At 38.1% G+C, this 17970-nt stretch overlaps 1 protein-coding gene across 1 annotated transcript in view; it reads right to left on the bottom strand.

The window, feature by feature from the left end:
* Positions 1-17970, bottom strand: part of LOC124166560 (coatomer subunit delta) — a 55709-nt gene continuing 37739 nt past the window's right edge. The window contains exons 10-11 of the mRNA XM_046544122.1: positions 10764-10968; positions 1-769 (exon numbers count right to left, since the gene is read on the bottom strand). Coding sequence (XP_046400078.1) covers positions 680-769; positions 10764-10968 — 295 coding nt within the window. The 3' untranslated portion in view covers positions 1-679. The remainder of the gene's footprint in view (positions 770-10763; positions 10969-17970) is intronic.

Here is a 17970-nt window from a genome sequence, read left to right as displayed (position 1 = left end):
TGGCAAGTGAAAATATTTTATTAAAATCTTTTCATTTATATATTATAGTATAATCATCCCCATATCAGCACCTGTAGGAAGGGAAACAAATGGTTTTTCACACAATGGCATTCTGGCCTCACACCTCCTCTCGTCCCTCCACTTGCACATGTACACCACGCTAACAATGGCTGAAAATCAAACATTTCAAGGCATGGCAGAGTTTGAAATAAATATAAGAAGGTATATGGTAATGGACAATAGCCAGTAATATAAACAAGTTGTTGTTTATGGCTCAAAATTAGTTTAACTAATATGTGCTACATTTTGGCAGTATGTAATATCAGCAAAACACCCAAAATTGATAAAACTGCCATGCCTTAAAAAATATTAATATCCTCATATACATACATTAAATGACACATCAACAAATAATAAGCACTGGAGTTCTCTCTCAGTATGTATTGTGCTGCATCATCGTTCAACCAAGCAACACTGAACCGTCCCAATAAAAAGTGCACGCTCCTCTCCATCATTGTCGGAGTCAGCCTGTTCATTGACATAAGCCATGCAGCAGCCACGATCGAGACAAATTTTTGCAGGTGTAAATCGCACACTCTTCAGATTCACTACTACCCATGTCATTCATTTCAGCTCCCTGAGCTGACACTTTAAGACAAATAAATCACTCAGTATTGGACTAAACTATTTCATACTTTTCGGCAAAGAAAACTGTTTTGACTGAAAACTTCACAGGAGAATCATCTTCCACTAACATAACCTCGGATATCTGGAAAAGATAACAGATGCAAATATTAACAGGGAAAAATTATTCACTGCACGTTTGAAATTATTTACCATCATTGCTTACAATCATAACCTAAAATCAGACCCCACATCAGATGATGGGGTCATCAGAGTTAATCTGACTACTAACAAGAGATGCATTCATCTACTGAAAGGTCTCAATGGGTACGCTTCCTCTCACTCCAACATGACTCACATTCTCAGGATAGGGTGTAAGCATTTAGTATTCTGGTCTTAGGTCTTAGGGGTTGCAAAAAAGAAGGTAACAAAAAAATAGTGGCTCCTGCTACTATTGTTGTATGAATATTGAATGAATGAATTTTTTTACTATGCTCCAAGTAAAACCTATGAGAGCAAAATATAGAAAATACAGGAAAAGTTCTACTCTTAATAAAAGACATTTTGACAAAAATATGACATTAAGGCTGTATAGTCTTAAATCAGCTACAACTATTTTAGCTGTAAATGATTCTTAATTATAAAATAACCAGAATGAACACTCAGGTGTTTTCAAAACCTCTTTAGCATTTACCATTTTTCAACAAGGCCATTTTTAAATTTCAATTTTCCAGACAGACACCAGTGCAACGGCATATGTGAAGAGATGATTGTAACTCTCACCACTCCCTGTTATGAGACACTGCACTCACCAAAGCATCAACTTAAAATTTTGGATCCAGATATGATTCCTTCGGAGAATTTGGATCCGAAGTATCAGGTGAAGTGCATTATCCACGGATATTTGGATATGATGCGACCATCTCCAAAAAGCAACATAAGGTTAAGACTACAAGTGAATACAGTAAAACCTCTATGCAATGAATTTGATGGGACCAGAAAAACCATGACTTCACTGTAAGTGGTGATGTCTGGGTTTCACCTTAACCCATTCAATGCGGATGGCTTTCATGAAATACACGGCCTTGGGTCCTTTCTTATGCATTATAACGGTACCACGCTCAGCCCCTTTGGTTTGCAGTCACTACGCCGCTCTTCAGTTGGTTCCTAGCTTCTGTCTAGTGCGCTTCATTTCTGGCTACGCCAATTTTTCTTTTTTCTACGAATTTTTGAACTCCGTAGTGTTTTTTACGAGAATTTTGGTGAATAAGTTTTTATTTGAAAGTGCTTTAGTCTTTTTTATTACAATTGATATCTTCTTGAAGTATTTTTACTTCTGTTCTCAAAAACAATGGTTTGAAAAATGGTGATTGTGGTCATATTGTGATATTCATCTGTTAGCGAGTGTATTGCCTAAGCATACAGGATAATACTTTTTATATTTTCCTGGGAAACATTGGACTTCTTTTATCAAGAATTTTTTTTCATCCCAATTCAGGTAAGTCTTAAACCAAAAAATTAAATTACGGTTTCTATTTTGTTTTCAAAAATTTCATTTTAAAAACCTACCGTTTATTGTTCCAACGCATTCCTATCGTAGCACTTAGCCCGTTACGTAACTATTATTTGTATCGCTTTTACAGGTCATTTTTAACAAACTAAAATGAAGCGAAGTGCGATTCCGGGAACTTACAAAAGGGCAAAAGAATCAAGATCGTCAAGTGCTGGTGTGTATTTCAATAATTGCAATGTTTTTTTTAATTTTCAAAAATGTTTTTATGTCAGTTTATGTAATTTTTTAACATCACCACATTTATTTAGGAGGGGCTGGAGCTTCTCATTCAAATCTGCATGATGAGGATGCCGCCGGTCCTTCTGGAGTTTCAGGTATCCATCTTCATTTTTATTAGACTTGCATAAATCTCTAACCCGCTAATAATCAAACCAGTGGCTAATGTGGAATTTATTGTATTTCAGGGGCACAGTCAAAAAAATGCCACCGGAGAAGCCTTAGAGAGGAAGAAATATCTTCGTTTGTCCACACGGTTTCTTCGGAAGAAGAAACATCAAGTGTAGACTTTTCCAATGGCGAAGAAAGTGATGAGACTTACGGTGAAACGGACAGCGATGGTGATCCCTACACACCCGCCGAAGGGACAATGACTACTACACCCGCTGTTGAGGGTACCGCTAGTTCCTTTGTCACTTGGACCCCTGAGCCCCCACAAAACAGAACAAGAATTCCTTTCTCCGGGTCCCCTGGGCTCAATGGAAGACCTGCTGTGACTGCTAAGGACTATTTCTCCTTGGTTTTTTCGGAAAGTATTTATAACTTAATCCTTGAGGAAACTGAGAAAAATGCAGAGGACATATTTCTCAGTAATCTGTCACCCAGGGGGAGGATAACGAATTGGAAGCCACTCAGTAGGGAGGAATTAAATGTCTGGCTTGGATTGCTATTTCATATGGGGACATAAAAATTAACAGAATGTCGGACTATTGGAAAACGTACAAGTTTTTCAGTATACCGACATTTCGGGAATCTATGGCAAGGGATCGTTTTCTCGGGATTTTACAAGCACTACATTTTGCAAAAAATCCCAATGAAAACGAACCCGCACCTAGTGATTGTCTTTACAAAATAAGACCTCTATTAGACAGTTTCAAGGAGACGATGGAAAATGCTGTCTTGCCAGGACGGGAACTTAGCATAGATGAGTCGATGGTATTGTGGAGAGGCCGTCTAATTTTTCGGCAATACATGCAGGGAAAGAAGCACAAGCATGGTGTGAAGTTGTACATGCTTTGTGAGCCGTCTGGCTTAGTCCACCGATTGATAATTTATACAGGCTCGCGGGATAATGAATTGGGTGGACGGGGACACGGCGATAAAGTCGTAAAAAAATTGCTGGAAAATTTTGAAAGTCATGGCCACAGTGTGTTCATGAACAATTATTACAACAACGTTGGATTGACTAGGGACCTTCTTTGTAAAAAAATTTATTGTACAGGTACATTGAGGCAAAATAGGAAGGACAACCCAAAAGATATATTTGGTCACAAATTAGCGAAAGGAGAGGTTTGTTCTCGGTGGAGTGAGGAGGGAATATGTGTTTTTCGCTGGAAAGACAAGCGGGACATAGCTATGATCTCATCGGAGTTTGGAAGTGACCTAGTGGCAACCACCAGACAAGGCAAGGAGAAACCAGAGGCCGTGGTTGCATATAATAAATTCATGGGTGGAGTCGATCATTGCGACCAGCTCCTTGCATATTATACATGTGAGCACAAAACTCTAAAGTGGTATAAAAAAGTTGCGATTCACATTTTACAAATTATGGTTGTCAACAGCTACATTCTCTACAACAAGTATAGTGGTGAACGGAAAAGCCTGTACGAATTCCGAATGGAACTGATTGAGTCCCTTATTTCAAGTGGCTCAAAGAAATCCGTGAGGAGTATACCATCACCAGCTGCTGCAACTCATTATCCTGCCCCAACAGAATTCACGGCCAAGGGAAAAAAATTGCAAAAAAGATGTCGGGTTTGCTACGCCAAAGGAGTGAGAAAATTGGTTGTAAATATTTGCCCAGACTGTGAGGGTCAACCAGGGCTTTGCCTTCGCCCTTGTTTTTATGAATACCATAAAAAGAATTGAAATTTTTATTTGAACTGTAAAATTGTAAAAAGTTCATTTTTTGATATGCATTGTTTATGTTTTTGGCTGCAATTTTTATGAGTTAAGATTAATAAATATTATTTGATATTTCTTCTTAAATAATTTTGTTTTCAATATTTTAATATCCATACTTCACCAAACCAAATGTTTTAGAAAAGTAAGGTAACATACAGAAGGCGAATATTTTTTCGAGATTTAAAAGTTTTGATGACTCCGAACTCCGAAACTCCGAAATTGCGATATAAATAAACTAAAATGCCATGTGAAAGGAAAGAGGGCAAAATGTCATGCATGTGTATGAAGCTAAGTGCATTGACCTCGGGAAAATATAGAATTGGAAAGATTTTGGAATTTCCTATGGTGAGCGCTGAGACAAGAAGTACGGGGGTTGGCCGGGACTGTGAGCAGGTAGGAATGCCGAGGGGCGAACGAGAAGGGATCAGGGGAAAGCGCTTCTGTGGAGAGAGGACAATGGTGCGACGCACTTACCTACCCATAAAAATATAATGACCAGGGAGGGGGTAGGATCTTCGGGACAGCTGCAAGCTTATGAATGTCGGGAGGAAAGTCCACGCAGTAAATGGCCATTTGGGACAGAAGGCCGAAAACATGAGTAAAAACATGTCCTAGTGTAAAGGAATTGAAATACCGGTCATCAAATGCAAAAGATATTTCCGACTATAGAGTTACAACGTTAAAAAAAACGGCAATACTATTCATTCTGTTAAAAGTTTATAAAAACGACCAATGACGCAGAGCAGACAAACAATCCTATTATCATTTTGGTGTATAATAAGACAATAATGTTACAAAAAGAGAGGCTAAGATATATTATAGATATACAATGAATATATTTATGAATATGATACCGATAACAATTAATCTATTTCTTATTCCACATACAACGAGTGAAAGCAGGGCCATTTCATCTCAAATCAGGCAGATAGTGCAAAACCATGTCACGTGACCATCACCGATTTCTCTGAAATTTATATATGTGAAAGCAGTAACCTTATGATGAATAATGATGCCTTTATCTCAGCTGAGAACCGAACCGTCATAAAGTTACCGTCCTTTGAACATTGCAGTGTCAGGCCTCAGAGTAAAAAATGAAAAATCACATAAATACTGATTACTAAGGAACCATGGCCTGTAATGCAGTGGTCATTGTGCGAAAAAAAAAAAAAAAAATGCAGTGGTCATTGTTTTATTTTAAAGATAATTCATTTATGCACAACTTGCAAGTCATTTGAAGCAATAATAAACAAATAGGACATGTTTAAACAATAAAAATTAGTCATTATTTAACAATTTATTACTAAAAAAGGCCACCTTTTATTTTCTTTAAAATTTCTCAGGGGGTTATTTAAATGTTCTGCTTTCAACTAAAAAAATAAAAAAGGTGGTATTTTTATACTTTTTGTTTTAAGGCATGTCAAAGTTAGGCATGTTTTCGACTCTATTACACCAAGATTGACTACCTTCAAGGTGATAAAAAATGAAGCTTCATTCTACTTAGCATTCATAACAGCGAAAAGTTCATATCTGAATGATTGGTTACATCTATTGAGTGAAAGCAAGTTCAATCTTGTTTACTTCCATGGTATCCAATGTGTGCAAACACCCACTGCTACTGGCTGGAAACGGTGAATGAGTCGCAATTTGCACAGAGTATTTTTCAATGGCACTTTACATAAGCCTCTACTTTGGGCCATGTGGAACAATTCGATGGACCTTGTGGATGTATAAGCAAGACACTAATGCCATTCTCTTCTAAACACACTGCTGTGATTTTAGAAATTCACCAGGTTTTTCGGAAGCACACGATGAAGTCATTCATGGTGAGATTTTGAGTACTGTATGTCTTTATATCTGATTTTGTTAGTGTCACAGCCTTTTTGATTGTGTGGACTACAGAGAGAGCTATAATTGTCCCATGTCTGTTAACTACCAAGACATGAAACTGTTGATGCCATGTACAGGTGCTCCTTTCGGAAGCAGTAAAAATAACAGACAGTGTGCGTAAATAATAATAGATTGCTCGATTTATCTAAATTATGAAAATTATAAGAAATTAAAGTGAAAGTTTGGATTATTTGTGTTTTCCATTTATTTGTGCCTCCTTTCCCTATCATTATCTATCACTCCATGCAAATGTATTTTGCCCACGGATAATAATCCTTATTATTATTAGCCCATTAGGAAAATCGGGAGTGTACTGTCGGAAATTTAATTTACACTCATACAAACAGTAGTGTAAGGACTGAAGAAAGATTTACTGTCGAACCATTTCTAGTTTCTAATCACCACAGTGCTTCAGAGAGGAGCAATGACTTACCATGCGCTCCTCGAAGTGGAGCCTGATGCATGTGTCTTTGTGACCAATATCACTTTTGTATATGTTTAGTTTATTTTCTGTTTTTAAGTTCATTTGTTTTTTGTTTAGTTTATTTGTGTTCTTTTGGCAAAACCAATAACGAACTGTATGAATCTTTGGGATTACATTATTCCAAATAAACCCAGACATAAAACTCCCAAATTTGTCCTAAAACCTTCCCATATTCCTTTCCCCACCTAACCCAATGCAATGCTTAGACTGAAACCTCAAGAAAAGAAGCCAACTATACTTTAAGAAACCATCCCGTTCCTGAATCAACTAGAAGACAGCTGATTGGCTGGGAGCTAGTACTGCTGCTATTAAAGAAAACTCCGCTGCTGCTGCTGTTTATTTGTGAGCATGTTTGTTTTTATTTTGATTTCTTTTACTTCTTTGTTTGAGACGATGATAAGGTGATAAAAGATAAATAATGAATTGTTGAGGAGAGAGCCATCTTGAAGTGGATGTAAAATAGGATTGAGAATAAAACAGAGTTTCAAGTGATATTTACACTGAATTTAATCGCTGTGATACGTTAAGCCTTACAGCGATAGACGAAGCCGTGCAGTGCAGAGCAATTGAAGGAGCCTTGTGGAACAGAGCAATAGATGGAAGCGCATAGAGTGAAGCTTTGGCTTCCCTTTCACGCTTCTTACAGTAAGAGTTGACTATGGCCTTCTTCGGGCCAGAGTATCGAGTTTCCCTCAAAGCCTCAGCTCTATAGGCCTCAAATGTGAACCCTTCAGAGCTCAGAGCTGAGCCGTTAAGAAGCAGTGCCCTTCCTCAGCAGTTCTACCACCTCCTTATTATGGAAATAATGACCAGTAAATGCACAATACCACATTTTTTTCTCAATAATTTGTTCTAGAGGGGCACTTTCTATGATTTGGCCTCAAGCACAGACTCTTCGCTGAAAGGAGTTTTCATAAGTAGAGAGGTTCGTTACTGGAGGTATTTTTACGTGCATTGTCTATTGGACGGGTCCAGGATCCGGCCAATGACTTTGAAATAGGAGTTTACTTAAAAAATAATGCTGAATTGGGGCTTGTTGTACAGAGGTTTTACTACATACTTATCTCCGAGCACCATACATGTCATATAAATTCAGCTGAAGAATGCCACATAAATTTTTAGTATTGAAAGTGGAAAATTTGATAATTGTCATAAGTCCATCACTTTATGTCTGCAACACCAAGCAATGGGAGAAAGAAAAAAGCAGCAATTTCTTAATTAGTGTTAGCTCCATTGCTCAAAATAGGAGACCGTCTCTTAAACAGGTGTGTCTCTTACACGGGTTCATAGGGTAGTTTAGCTTGAGAACCAATGTAATTTATTTCCCCTTAAAATCTCTACAAGAATGAGACAAGGTTGAAGGGTTTTGTAGTGCAAATGGAAGGTGACTGAAAACACTTACTTCAAAAGTCATCAATGACGCTCAATTAATGACGTTAATTGCATGACACTCAAGGTGAATCAACTGTCACTAAAATTGATTGATATGAAACATACACGTAATGGAAAAAGAGTACATGCATGACCAATTTTTCAATGCCACGCGAGATATCGTTTCTCCTCAAAAATCTTTGAATTTATCCAGGTGGTTTTGCGTTGGTATGAGTTTTATGGAATAAAAAATGGAATATTCCTTTGACCTGGTGCTTTGCTTATACTTTCAATGACTTTTGAGGTTTTTGGCTCTCATCTGTCTGCTTTTACAACGCAAAATGGCCGACCCGTTTTTCACGTGAAATTTGGCATAAAGTAGACAATATCTTTCGTTTACAAAAAATATAACTCGGAAAATTTGAATCACAATATAAAGTAGAAATTTATAAAGAGTACTAACAAGAAATCTTGGAAAAAAAGTTTCCAACGAAGGAAATGGCTCGCGTCAAGGCTGAGCTACACGCCGCGGAACTCTGAGGCTCGGTAACTGAGGCCGATTTTTCAAGTTTTTAAAAACATTAGCCTTGGAAATCGTCATTTAAAGCATGAATACTCGTCTTCATTGAAACACTTAACTGAGGATGTTAAAAAGGATTATGTATAGATCGACTGAACCATTTAGCGCATTACTCGAGTGAAAATACTAAGGATTGGATATTTTTCGGAACCATCCCACGCATAAGAAATATGGCTCGGGTATTGAAGTAAAGTGAAGAGATTAAGTCAGCATGCTTAAGAGAGAGGAAAATGAACTGTTTTCGTGAAAGGCAACGACCGATACCATTTTTCCCTTTCCACCTTCGCCAAGGTGAGTCGCGCGGAAGGGGGAGTTTTGACACCACAAGGCTCTTTAAGCCTTTTTTATTACTGCATCCGTCCGATGTGATATTCATTTGTAGCGATTAGTTTCTTTCTTGAACTTAAAAAAAGCAAGAGATTTTAAGGTTGATTTAATGACGTGAGAAGTATAGAATTTTTTTGGCTCTACAAAACTAAAGTTTAGTTCTATAGTTTGTTTGCTTCGTCTACTTGTATTCCATGAAGATTCAAGATACAAAAAAATCGTTCATATAATTTTTAATAAAAATTCCAAAGTCTCCGAAATCTTGCAATTTTGGTAGGAAAGTACTTTCCCAGTCATACAAGTGTGTAGCAAAAGGCAATTTTCTGCAGCAGCATTACTGTAACATGGAGACGTCAAAACCTGCTGGCTGAGCATATAGAATAATTGGTTTTTCTGCTTGAGAATTTGAAAGGGCCAAATATTACATGATTCATAGACGTAGTATGTAATCTTTATTATAGCTGTGAAAATTACTATACTCAGGGCTCTCCCTTGTAGTTTGGATACATATATATGGTCGACATATTACTTGGGGTTAATTAATTTCAATTGTCCCTATGGAACTGTTGAAGAGATATTAGTTTTCATTCATCTCCTACTTCTGACAATAACCATCAAAGATCCTCATTATATTTTTCTTCTTACACTACGCTGGACATTCATCATAGAAAATTGGAGTAGAATATATTGTGGTATGTATTGCTGTATTGCCTGGTTCAGAAATTATCATACTCGACTCGATACTCACGAGTAATTTTCAACTCGACTCGAGATCAAAAAGTGCTACTTGCACATCCCTATTATACTCCGAAGGAGCAAATGCAGACTAGAGAGCCTGTGACAGGTATATGGTCAAGATACAGTGATGCATTTGGGAAAGTACTCTAAGTCACCATAGCAAACACTGTTGAAGCTGAAGTGGAAGCTCAGTTATCAGAGATGAATGCACCACCAAATTCCTTCCCTGGGAAATACTGGAAGAATTGTATCTCCTACCCAAGGCTGAAAGTATTAGCGAAGAGGTTTCTTGCCATACTGCCATTGACTGTGTTCAGTGAAAGATTTTTTAGTTCTGCAGGAAAAATATGTGGAGTAAAATGCAACAGGCTTTATCCTGACAGAGGGAAGATGCTTTGCTTTCTGAGCAAAAATTTAAAGTCAGTAAAAGGAGACTAAATTTGTGAGATATTATTGATAATGATAAGATATTATCAATAAAAGATTGTTTATCTTGCGGAAGTGCGTCACGGTGTGGTTTTCCATGCCCCAAACCCGCCATTTACGCCTTCGAAGCCGCATTGCATGTACTCCCTCTCCCCGCCAAACATCATTCTCGCCCGACTTTGCCGCCCTGACTGCGAGGAGATACTTTTACTTTAAATTTAAACATGAGTGCTAATATTCTAAAGTAATACCTATCATGTAACAACACTTCTCAGGTATGTTCCGTTTTGAAATTTAGCTATTATATTTTAATTACATAGTGATGATATGAAAGATGCTTTTGTCAACTGACTCTTTCACAGAGTAATATTTTTTTAAAGTGGTTTTCTTGTTGCCTGGCATTAAGTGATATTTTTCTTGGGGCCTATGGCATCAGAATCGGTATCGGTAGAACCGGAATCGAAATGTCAGAATCGGAATCGATAAAATTCTGGAATCGACCCATCACTAATTCCAGGCATTGAGAGACTAGCAATTTGGAGTTGTTGGCAGATTTTGACCTTATTTTAAATGGCGGTGAATAAGATGTAGCTTAGAAATAGTGAGTACATAGTTATCATCATATTTACCTTTAAATCAGCATATGGTTGCTTGTATGCAAAAGAAACTTGAAGAGGAAAGAATTGATCGGGGTGTGTATTGGGTGCCATGAACTCCAAAGAGCCAGACTTGTTTGAGGCGTCAATTATGGGAAGGCTCCAAAGAATCTGTCCTTTGCGCCCCTCCACGCAATACTCCCCATCACACTCCTTCACCACAGGTGTGTTGCCAACCCTGCGTCACAAAGAGAAAATGCCCAACAATCAATTATGTACAGGACTTATCCATGAATTATAATAATGATATTTTTATTGGTCACAGAGAAGATATGCACATATATATATATATATATATAGGACCCGTCAGAAAAATGACAAAAACAAATCAAAAATAAAACAAACTCATCATATATTACAATACATATATATTACAGCAATTGCGAGGCATCCTCAAAGAATTCATCAATTGAATAATAACAATGACCGGAGCTTACACTAAATGTCTTAGAGCGATTACCAACATTGTCTTTTTGTACAGATTCACTATGAACTTTCCGTATGTGTAGACCGCTTGGTTGAAGTTGGTGCGGCTGAGGTCACTGATGTTTTAACTTCGTCTTTATTCAGAATAAGGCTTCGTGCGTTTAAACTTCCACGCAATATCGCTTTGACGTTCTCCATTTTCAAAGCAATTGACCTATATCAATTTCTCTTCTAGGTTTATGGTTTTTCTTGATAAATTCTTGATTTTTCTACCCGCATTCCTATTTTTGCCATTTTCTCTTGGTTTTTACTCTGCATGGCTCTATCGAAATCACCTTCCGCTGCTGAACTGTGTTCTTGAGACGCAGAGGGCCTACGACTGCGGGGAGGGAACGAAGCTTTTGTGTTTGAGACTCTATAGGGGACCCTCATATATGTTGGTGCTCTTCATGCGCAACTCGGCCACCGCTCCATTTCGATGACCTTGAAGGCTTTAGCGTAGACCCTCTACCTGGAAGTCAATAGCCCGATAACCTATGACGGAAAAAATTACGTCTCAACCAGTATTGCTTAAAAAAACTCATTTCCACTAGCCCCACGCTTAATTAATGATCTAAATCAACTCATTCTGTTAAGGAGACGAGATAAATTACTTCGGTAGGCCAGCTATCTTGACCCAATGACGAGTAATCCTTTTGGCCATTGCACAGCAATGGATTTCGGTTAATATATAAACAAAAAAGAAGATTTGAGGCAAGCAATAATATTTGTATGCGTAAAATGATAGAAATTTCGTGTGTACTTAGCGCAAGTTCACGTTTTATCACGAGAGCGTTTAAGATTTTTGATTAGGCTACACTGCAAAGCAATGTTTCCCCGAGGAAAGAATTTGCGCTATATCGAAATTGCGCTATACGAGACATGGGGGTATTCATGAAAATTGGCATTCTTGTGGGGAAAGGTCCTAAGTTTTGTTGAGTGTAAGCAAAGCTTTACAATTTCGACCTTTTGACCTCACAATATGGGTCCAAACCAAAAATTTGATTTTGCCTTATGGGGTCTCAATGTTGAAAAAATCGAGATAGAAAAAAGTCTGAATTTCAATGACCAAGATGTCAATCTTAGGTTATCGGACACGAGAAACTCGAAATTAACACTTTTGTTTATGAAAATTCAACAGGTCATAAGGACGGCAAAAAGAATATCATACCAACAAAGGTGTCGATCCATGGGTTTTATAGGGTGCCCAAGCCATTGGTATTGTCCAAATACCCGTATTATTCACTAATTGACCTCCGATGGTCACAACGGGGGTCAAAGGTCATAGAGTTAAACTCAAATGCAGTAATACAATCCGATTTTATTTTCTATAAATATCGCAGAAATATGAAGCGAGAGTGAAAATCATGCACAGATAGTCTGCAATACGGATGTACCGCAGCAGCCGGATAATCAGGATTCAGCTGTAATAATAATAATAATAAGTAATAAATAAATAATAAATACATATCACAGCTTCCATAAATGTTTCACAAACTGCAATGAAGATAGTTGTCAGAGAGAAAAGCAGAGATGTGCGAATAGTATCCGCAAATACTCAAATACCTTGAATACTAGAAAGTACTCGATATTCGAGGTCTCGAATAATTATACCAAAGGTACGCTCTTGAATACTTCGAATGCTTTGAATTTTACGCCGTATTCTGTCGCACACTGTCGTTGGTAGTTGACTCGGAAAATTGTAAAGAACTCTAGTCATTTACGTCATGCAGCGCCGTTATAGGAAAGCTGACGAACCACATCAAATTTGTGGATTAGAGCTATGAAGAGAGTTCGACGAGGGGAACCGAAAATGATTGGGTGAAAAAATCCCCAATTTCCCCCACCAGGAGAACCTCAGTGCCGTGGGATAGTAACTACGTTGCACAATTCCCAAAATCCGCCACCCCCTCCATCCATCACCCCTCGGCCTCCGAATCTTTCCTCCTCCCCAAAATCAAAGAAAAGGCCCCAACTCTGCAGGGTTCGTATTAGGAAGACCATAAATCAAAAGATTCAAAAGAAAATATCAGTTACAGGAGAATAATATAAATGTGTTTCACACTTCCCTCTTTCTCCCCCACTGACCTTTTTCTGCCTACCTGCTTCGAAGTTCCCCATTTCTGGAGGTCAACTGCTGCATGAGTGCCGTGGGATAGTGACATTAGCGCATTTCCCAAGATCCACTATCCCCCTCCATTCAGCACTGGCCCCCCCTCTGAGGCTTTCCTCTTCTCCGAAATAAAAAAAAGGTCCCAGCTCGTGCAGGGATCATATTACGAAGACCTTAGCTTCGAAAAAAATATCCAGGTACACGAGAACAATAGAAACGTGTTTCGCACCCCCCCTTTTCCCACCCACTGACCTTTATCAGCCTACCTGCTTCAAAGTTCCCATTTTCTGGAGTTCAACTGCTGCATGAATCACCTATTAGCCCAAAAGGTGTTTAACAATGACTTTCGGCAATTGATAATACACCTTTATTGGATTGAAATATTAGTAATGTGCACATAATTTAAAAAAGAATAAGACCAAACATGATGTATTTCTGACTTTATTTAACCATTTTACGCGAGGAAATAAATGTCAAAATACGACGGAGACTTATCATTCTGGCGAGACTCGATATGAGTAGCAGAGCTTCTCCCAAGTTGATGCGGTACTTTTTTCCAAAAACATACATCAAGTTACAATTTAGGAGTTGTGCTATAAATCTCTATTGTCATAGCCACAGACGAAGGGATATTTTCTCAGGATATTTGGTTTCTCCCTGATAGCAATTCGAATTCATCTTCTTACCTCCTAAGAACTTCCAAAGATGGACTGAAAATAATTGAAGAAGAAGAAAATCTGGGAGTAATGTAAACTCATGCTATAACTAGGACTGTGAATACTAATAAAAGAATAACCGAAAACTGATTGATGTGGACTCATTATCCTGATGTAAACAAATGCCATGATATGTCCCTTAAGGGGGGGATCCTTGCGGTATCTCACCCACATTGTCTCAACCCAGCATCTCCACTCCCCCTCCTTCAAATCTGCTGCCACTACTCCCTTCCTCTTCACTTTGACCCCTTGACTGGAGTAAACACACCTGAACGTGATGGATTCCCTAATGCTGTAGGTTCATCTGCAGGAGAGGCTGTGGCTATATTTGAGCATTTGTGGTATAAAAAATAAATTGAAAGAGGTAGATAATGTTTTCTCAATTTAAGATTGGTTATCCAGTGAAAAAAATCTTCTAAAATTAATCAAGAGTTTTTTTCTGCCATACATTTTCTTCAGAGCACACACATTCAAGTTAATTTGAAACATTCTTTGTAGGCAATAAAGAAAATACAGTGAAACCTCCATCTACCATTTTTGAAGGGAATGGATGGGAAAAAAATGATGAATGCGGGAATGTTTGACTAGGTTCCCTATACACCGGGAAAAAGAATTTTGGCGAGTATTTAATTGTGATATCCTTTAAAGGATTCATACACAAATTTTACAGGAATATTTTAATTTAATGGGAAAATTGTTGATTTGACTAACAAGGGGAAACCACGTCCCTTGCTCCGTCTTTTTCAATGCCGTATTTTTTATGGCATTCAGAATGGCGAACACATCTCTGAACTGATAGTGGTTCCATAGAATGGGCCTTAGTTTGGCTGTAATTAATTAATTTTCGAGCAGTATTTCCAACAAGCGCTATATAATCCTAAAATAACGCATCACAATACAGATGGGTCGGTTGGTCAAGTGGTCAGCATCTCCGGCTCTCACCCAGGGAAGGGGGGGGGGGGGGCAGAGTTCAAGGCTTCGTCATGGCAGTATACTTTGTAGTCTTCATTTTGATCATGCGGCAACAAGTATTTCATTAATTTTAATTGCAGCAAACATAGGCGTGAGAAAATTTTTTTATCATCATAATGGCGATTAGGTATTTAAGCAGTGTCATTTCGAACGAGGTGATATGAAGACTACACTTACTGACATCCTCAAAAACACGTAGAAAGATTAACGGTGGGCAATGACAGTGGCTTTTTTTTTTCGAAGAAATAACATTTTCAGGTTGTTATTATGCTGGAGGGCTGCGGAAGATTTTGGGAAGCGGCGAGCACAACATACATTTGGCAAAATTGTTGATTTTAAATAATCAACCCTCATTCTATCCTATTTGTTAATTGAACTAATGTTTCGGAATGGCTCTTTTAGTATGTAGGTACTTGAAGTAAACTTTGGAGCAATGTGAATTACAAGTGTTATAAAGATATGGCAATTTATACTTGTTTTGCGTTCTTATTTATCACATCAGGGGGGTGTTTCAGAGTCTCCCTTTCCGAGCGGATCGGGAGACTTGACGCGGATTCTGCGTCACTTACTATCGGCCAGGCAATCCGTGCGTTTCAGAGCGGCTTCCTATCGACTCAAGGCCGGCTTTCCTATCGGATAGAGGTCGAGTGGGCTAGAGGTCCCGGAAACTCATTCCGGTGGCGAGTGGAGATATGTTATATTGCTGTTTTTTATTAAGTATTTGGCTATAATAAAATCATACCACTTTATTTCATGAGTGCTGATATATGTGGATATCCTGATAGAGTAATATAAGTGCTAGTGACTTTAATTCTCGTGTAAATTAGGCGATAAATAGGCAGACTGTATCACTGACGGTACAAGTTCGTTTGCGTTGTTATTTGGACGAGTAATTTGGCAAAAAGAACGTGAAACAAGTTGGAATGCATGGCGTAATGACTTACAAATATGCAGGTAGCATAATGCATTGAATACGTGTCCGTGGGTTAGGAAGTGTAACAATTTGTATAGTTTGTAATGATTGTGTGCGACTTGGCATCGTAGTCACATCGAATTTAGACGTGGATATGCACCTTATTCAGTTGATTCCATGGTACATGGTTTCAGTACATTCCATGTACATTCTAAATATTTATTTTAATATGAAATATTAGTTCAAGCATAACGGGAATAGCCACGATAACAACTATACCGTAGCTCCCTCATACCATCCTTTTATTTATAGCTGTTTATAGCTTACAAATTTCCACCTCAACTCAACAATTGACGGTGGCGCAGCGGGTTAAGGCAGCAATCGGCGAGGTTAAGATTATAGGTTCGATTCCATTGTGCAGCAAATATTTTTTTTCTTTGTGGAATTTTCGCTAACTGAAATATAATTTAGAATATGTATTTCAAGGTGCATCAATAGCAACAATTTGTCATTTTCGTACCAAATAAAATGGTGTTATAGAAATAACCGAGAACGTGCAAAACAGATAACAAAATTATTTTGCGTTATTTTATCGTACATAACTCGAACCATTACTATTAATGGACACTATTCAACCTAATGTAATCGCTGTATTTTCTTCCAGCGTACCTCCACTTTCACGGAAAATTTGTAAGACGTTTACAGCGTATCATGAAGGCCATAACATCATTTACGATGATCAATATTCATATTTAATTGAGATACTGAATGAAAATATGACAATTTGGTTAAACATTTGAGTAAGTAAACCATATGTTGTTGGAAAAAATTATGGATTTCGTGACTGCCTGTAGTTTAATTCTTAAGAACAATCAACAAATGCTCTCATGAGAATGACAGAACAAACTCGTTCAAAATTTTCCTTCATTCCCGTAATTTGCTCAAAACGACAGGGTATTACGTTAAAAAAAGTACATACGAACAATTCTAAAATAATTTTACCCGGCAACAGCGTCAATTATGTAACACTGTATCAATTAGCACTTATTTATGCCCGTACATACCTTTCGCCTCCCTTGTGAAGTATCAAATCTTGCGGGAGGTTATTTTCGCTGCTCACTTGTCTCTTGAAAATTATGACGTTTTCTCGTTTCCCGGAGGAGGATGACTGTTGACGTCATACCAAAAGCGGAACGCTTTCCGATAGTATGTGTGAAACGCACGGAAGACGAGCGTAGGATAGGTTCCCGATCGACTCGGAATGAATCCGTTTCCGACGCCGCCAATCCTACGAGACTCTGAAACACTCCCCAGCACACACATTGCTGCTCGTTGCGAGCCTAAACCCTTTTGAACCCAAGATGTTATGCCGAGAATTTTATACTCTTTTTTTGTGGTTAGGTTGCTTAAATATAATAAATGGAATACGTTAATGCAAGTTTTTACAAATTTCCCTAACTCATGTACATTTTACAACATGTTGCCTCCAAGCAAAACTGGGCCGATGAGGAACTTTTTCAGATTAATCCGCTGTAAATGAGTATTTCATGCAAAATTCATTCTTTCTTATGTTAATAACTTTCATATCCACATAAGTAATGACAAAGTTCACAGCTTTTCTATCAACCATCCAACTGAGGCAACATCATCAGTATTTTGAATTCACCAGTCTGAACTTCCTCTCCCAGCGATGACTCGAGGATAGCTTCTGAGGAAAGAGGACATTTGCACATTCTACGAGAGTGAATTGTGTCCAAGTAAAATACTCCTCTGTCCTTTAGAGCTATTGCTAGTTGAAGGGAAGAAAACCAATAATCAAAATATGCTTTGAAATTTTGATACTCTGGCTACTCAGTAAGAGCCATTTCAACGTCACCCGAAAAGTACATCTTCACAGGTTCCCTTCCCAGCATATATTTCAATGTCGTACTGGAGTCCCGACTGGCCAGCTCTCATAAAAACTTTGAAACCCTACTTGCGAGGCTTGCCTTTGATATATTT

The sequence above is a fragment of the Ischnura elegans genome, chromosome 10, assembly GCF_921293095.1.
Source record: "Ischnura elegans chromosome 10, ioIscEleg1.1, whole genome shotgun sequence".
In the NCBI taxonomy this organism is placed as follows: domain Eukaryota; kingdom Metazoa; phylum Arthropoda; class Insecta; order Odonata; family Coenagrionidae; genus Ischnura; species Ischnura elegans.
The sequence above is the reverse complement of the archived record's forward strand: the minus strand, read 5'-3'. Positions and strand labels throughout refer to the sequence as shown.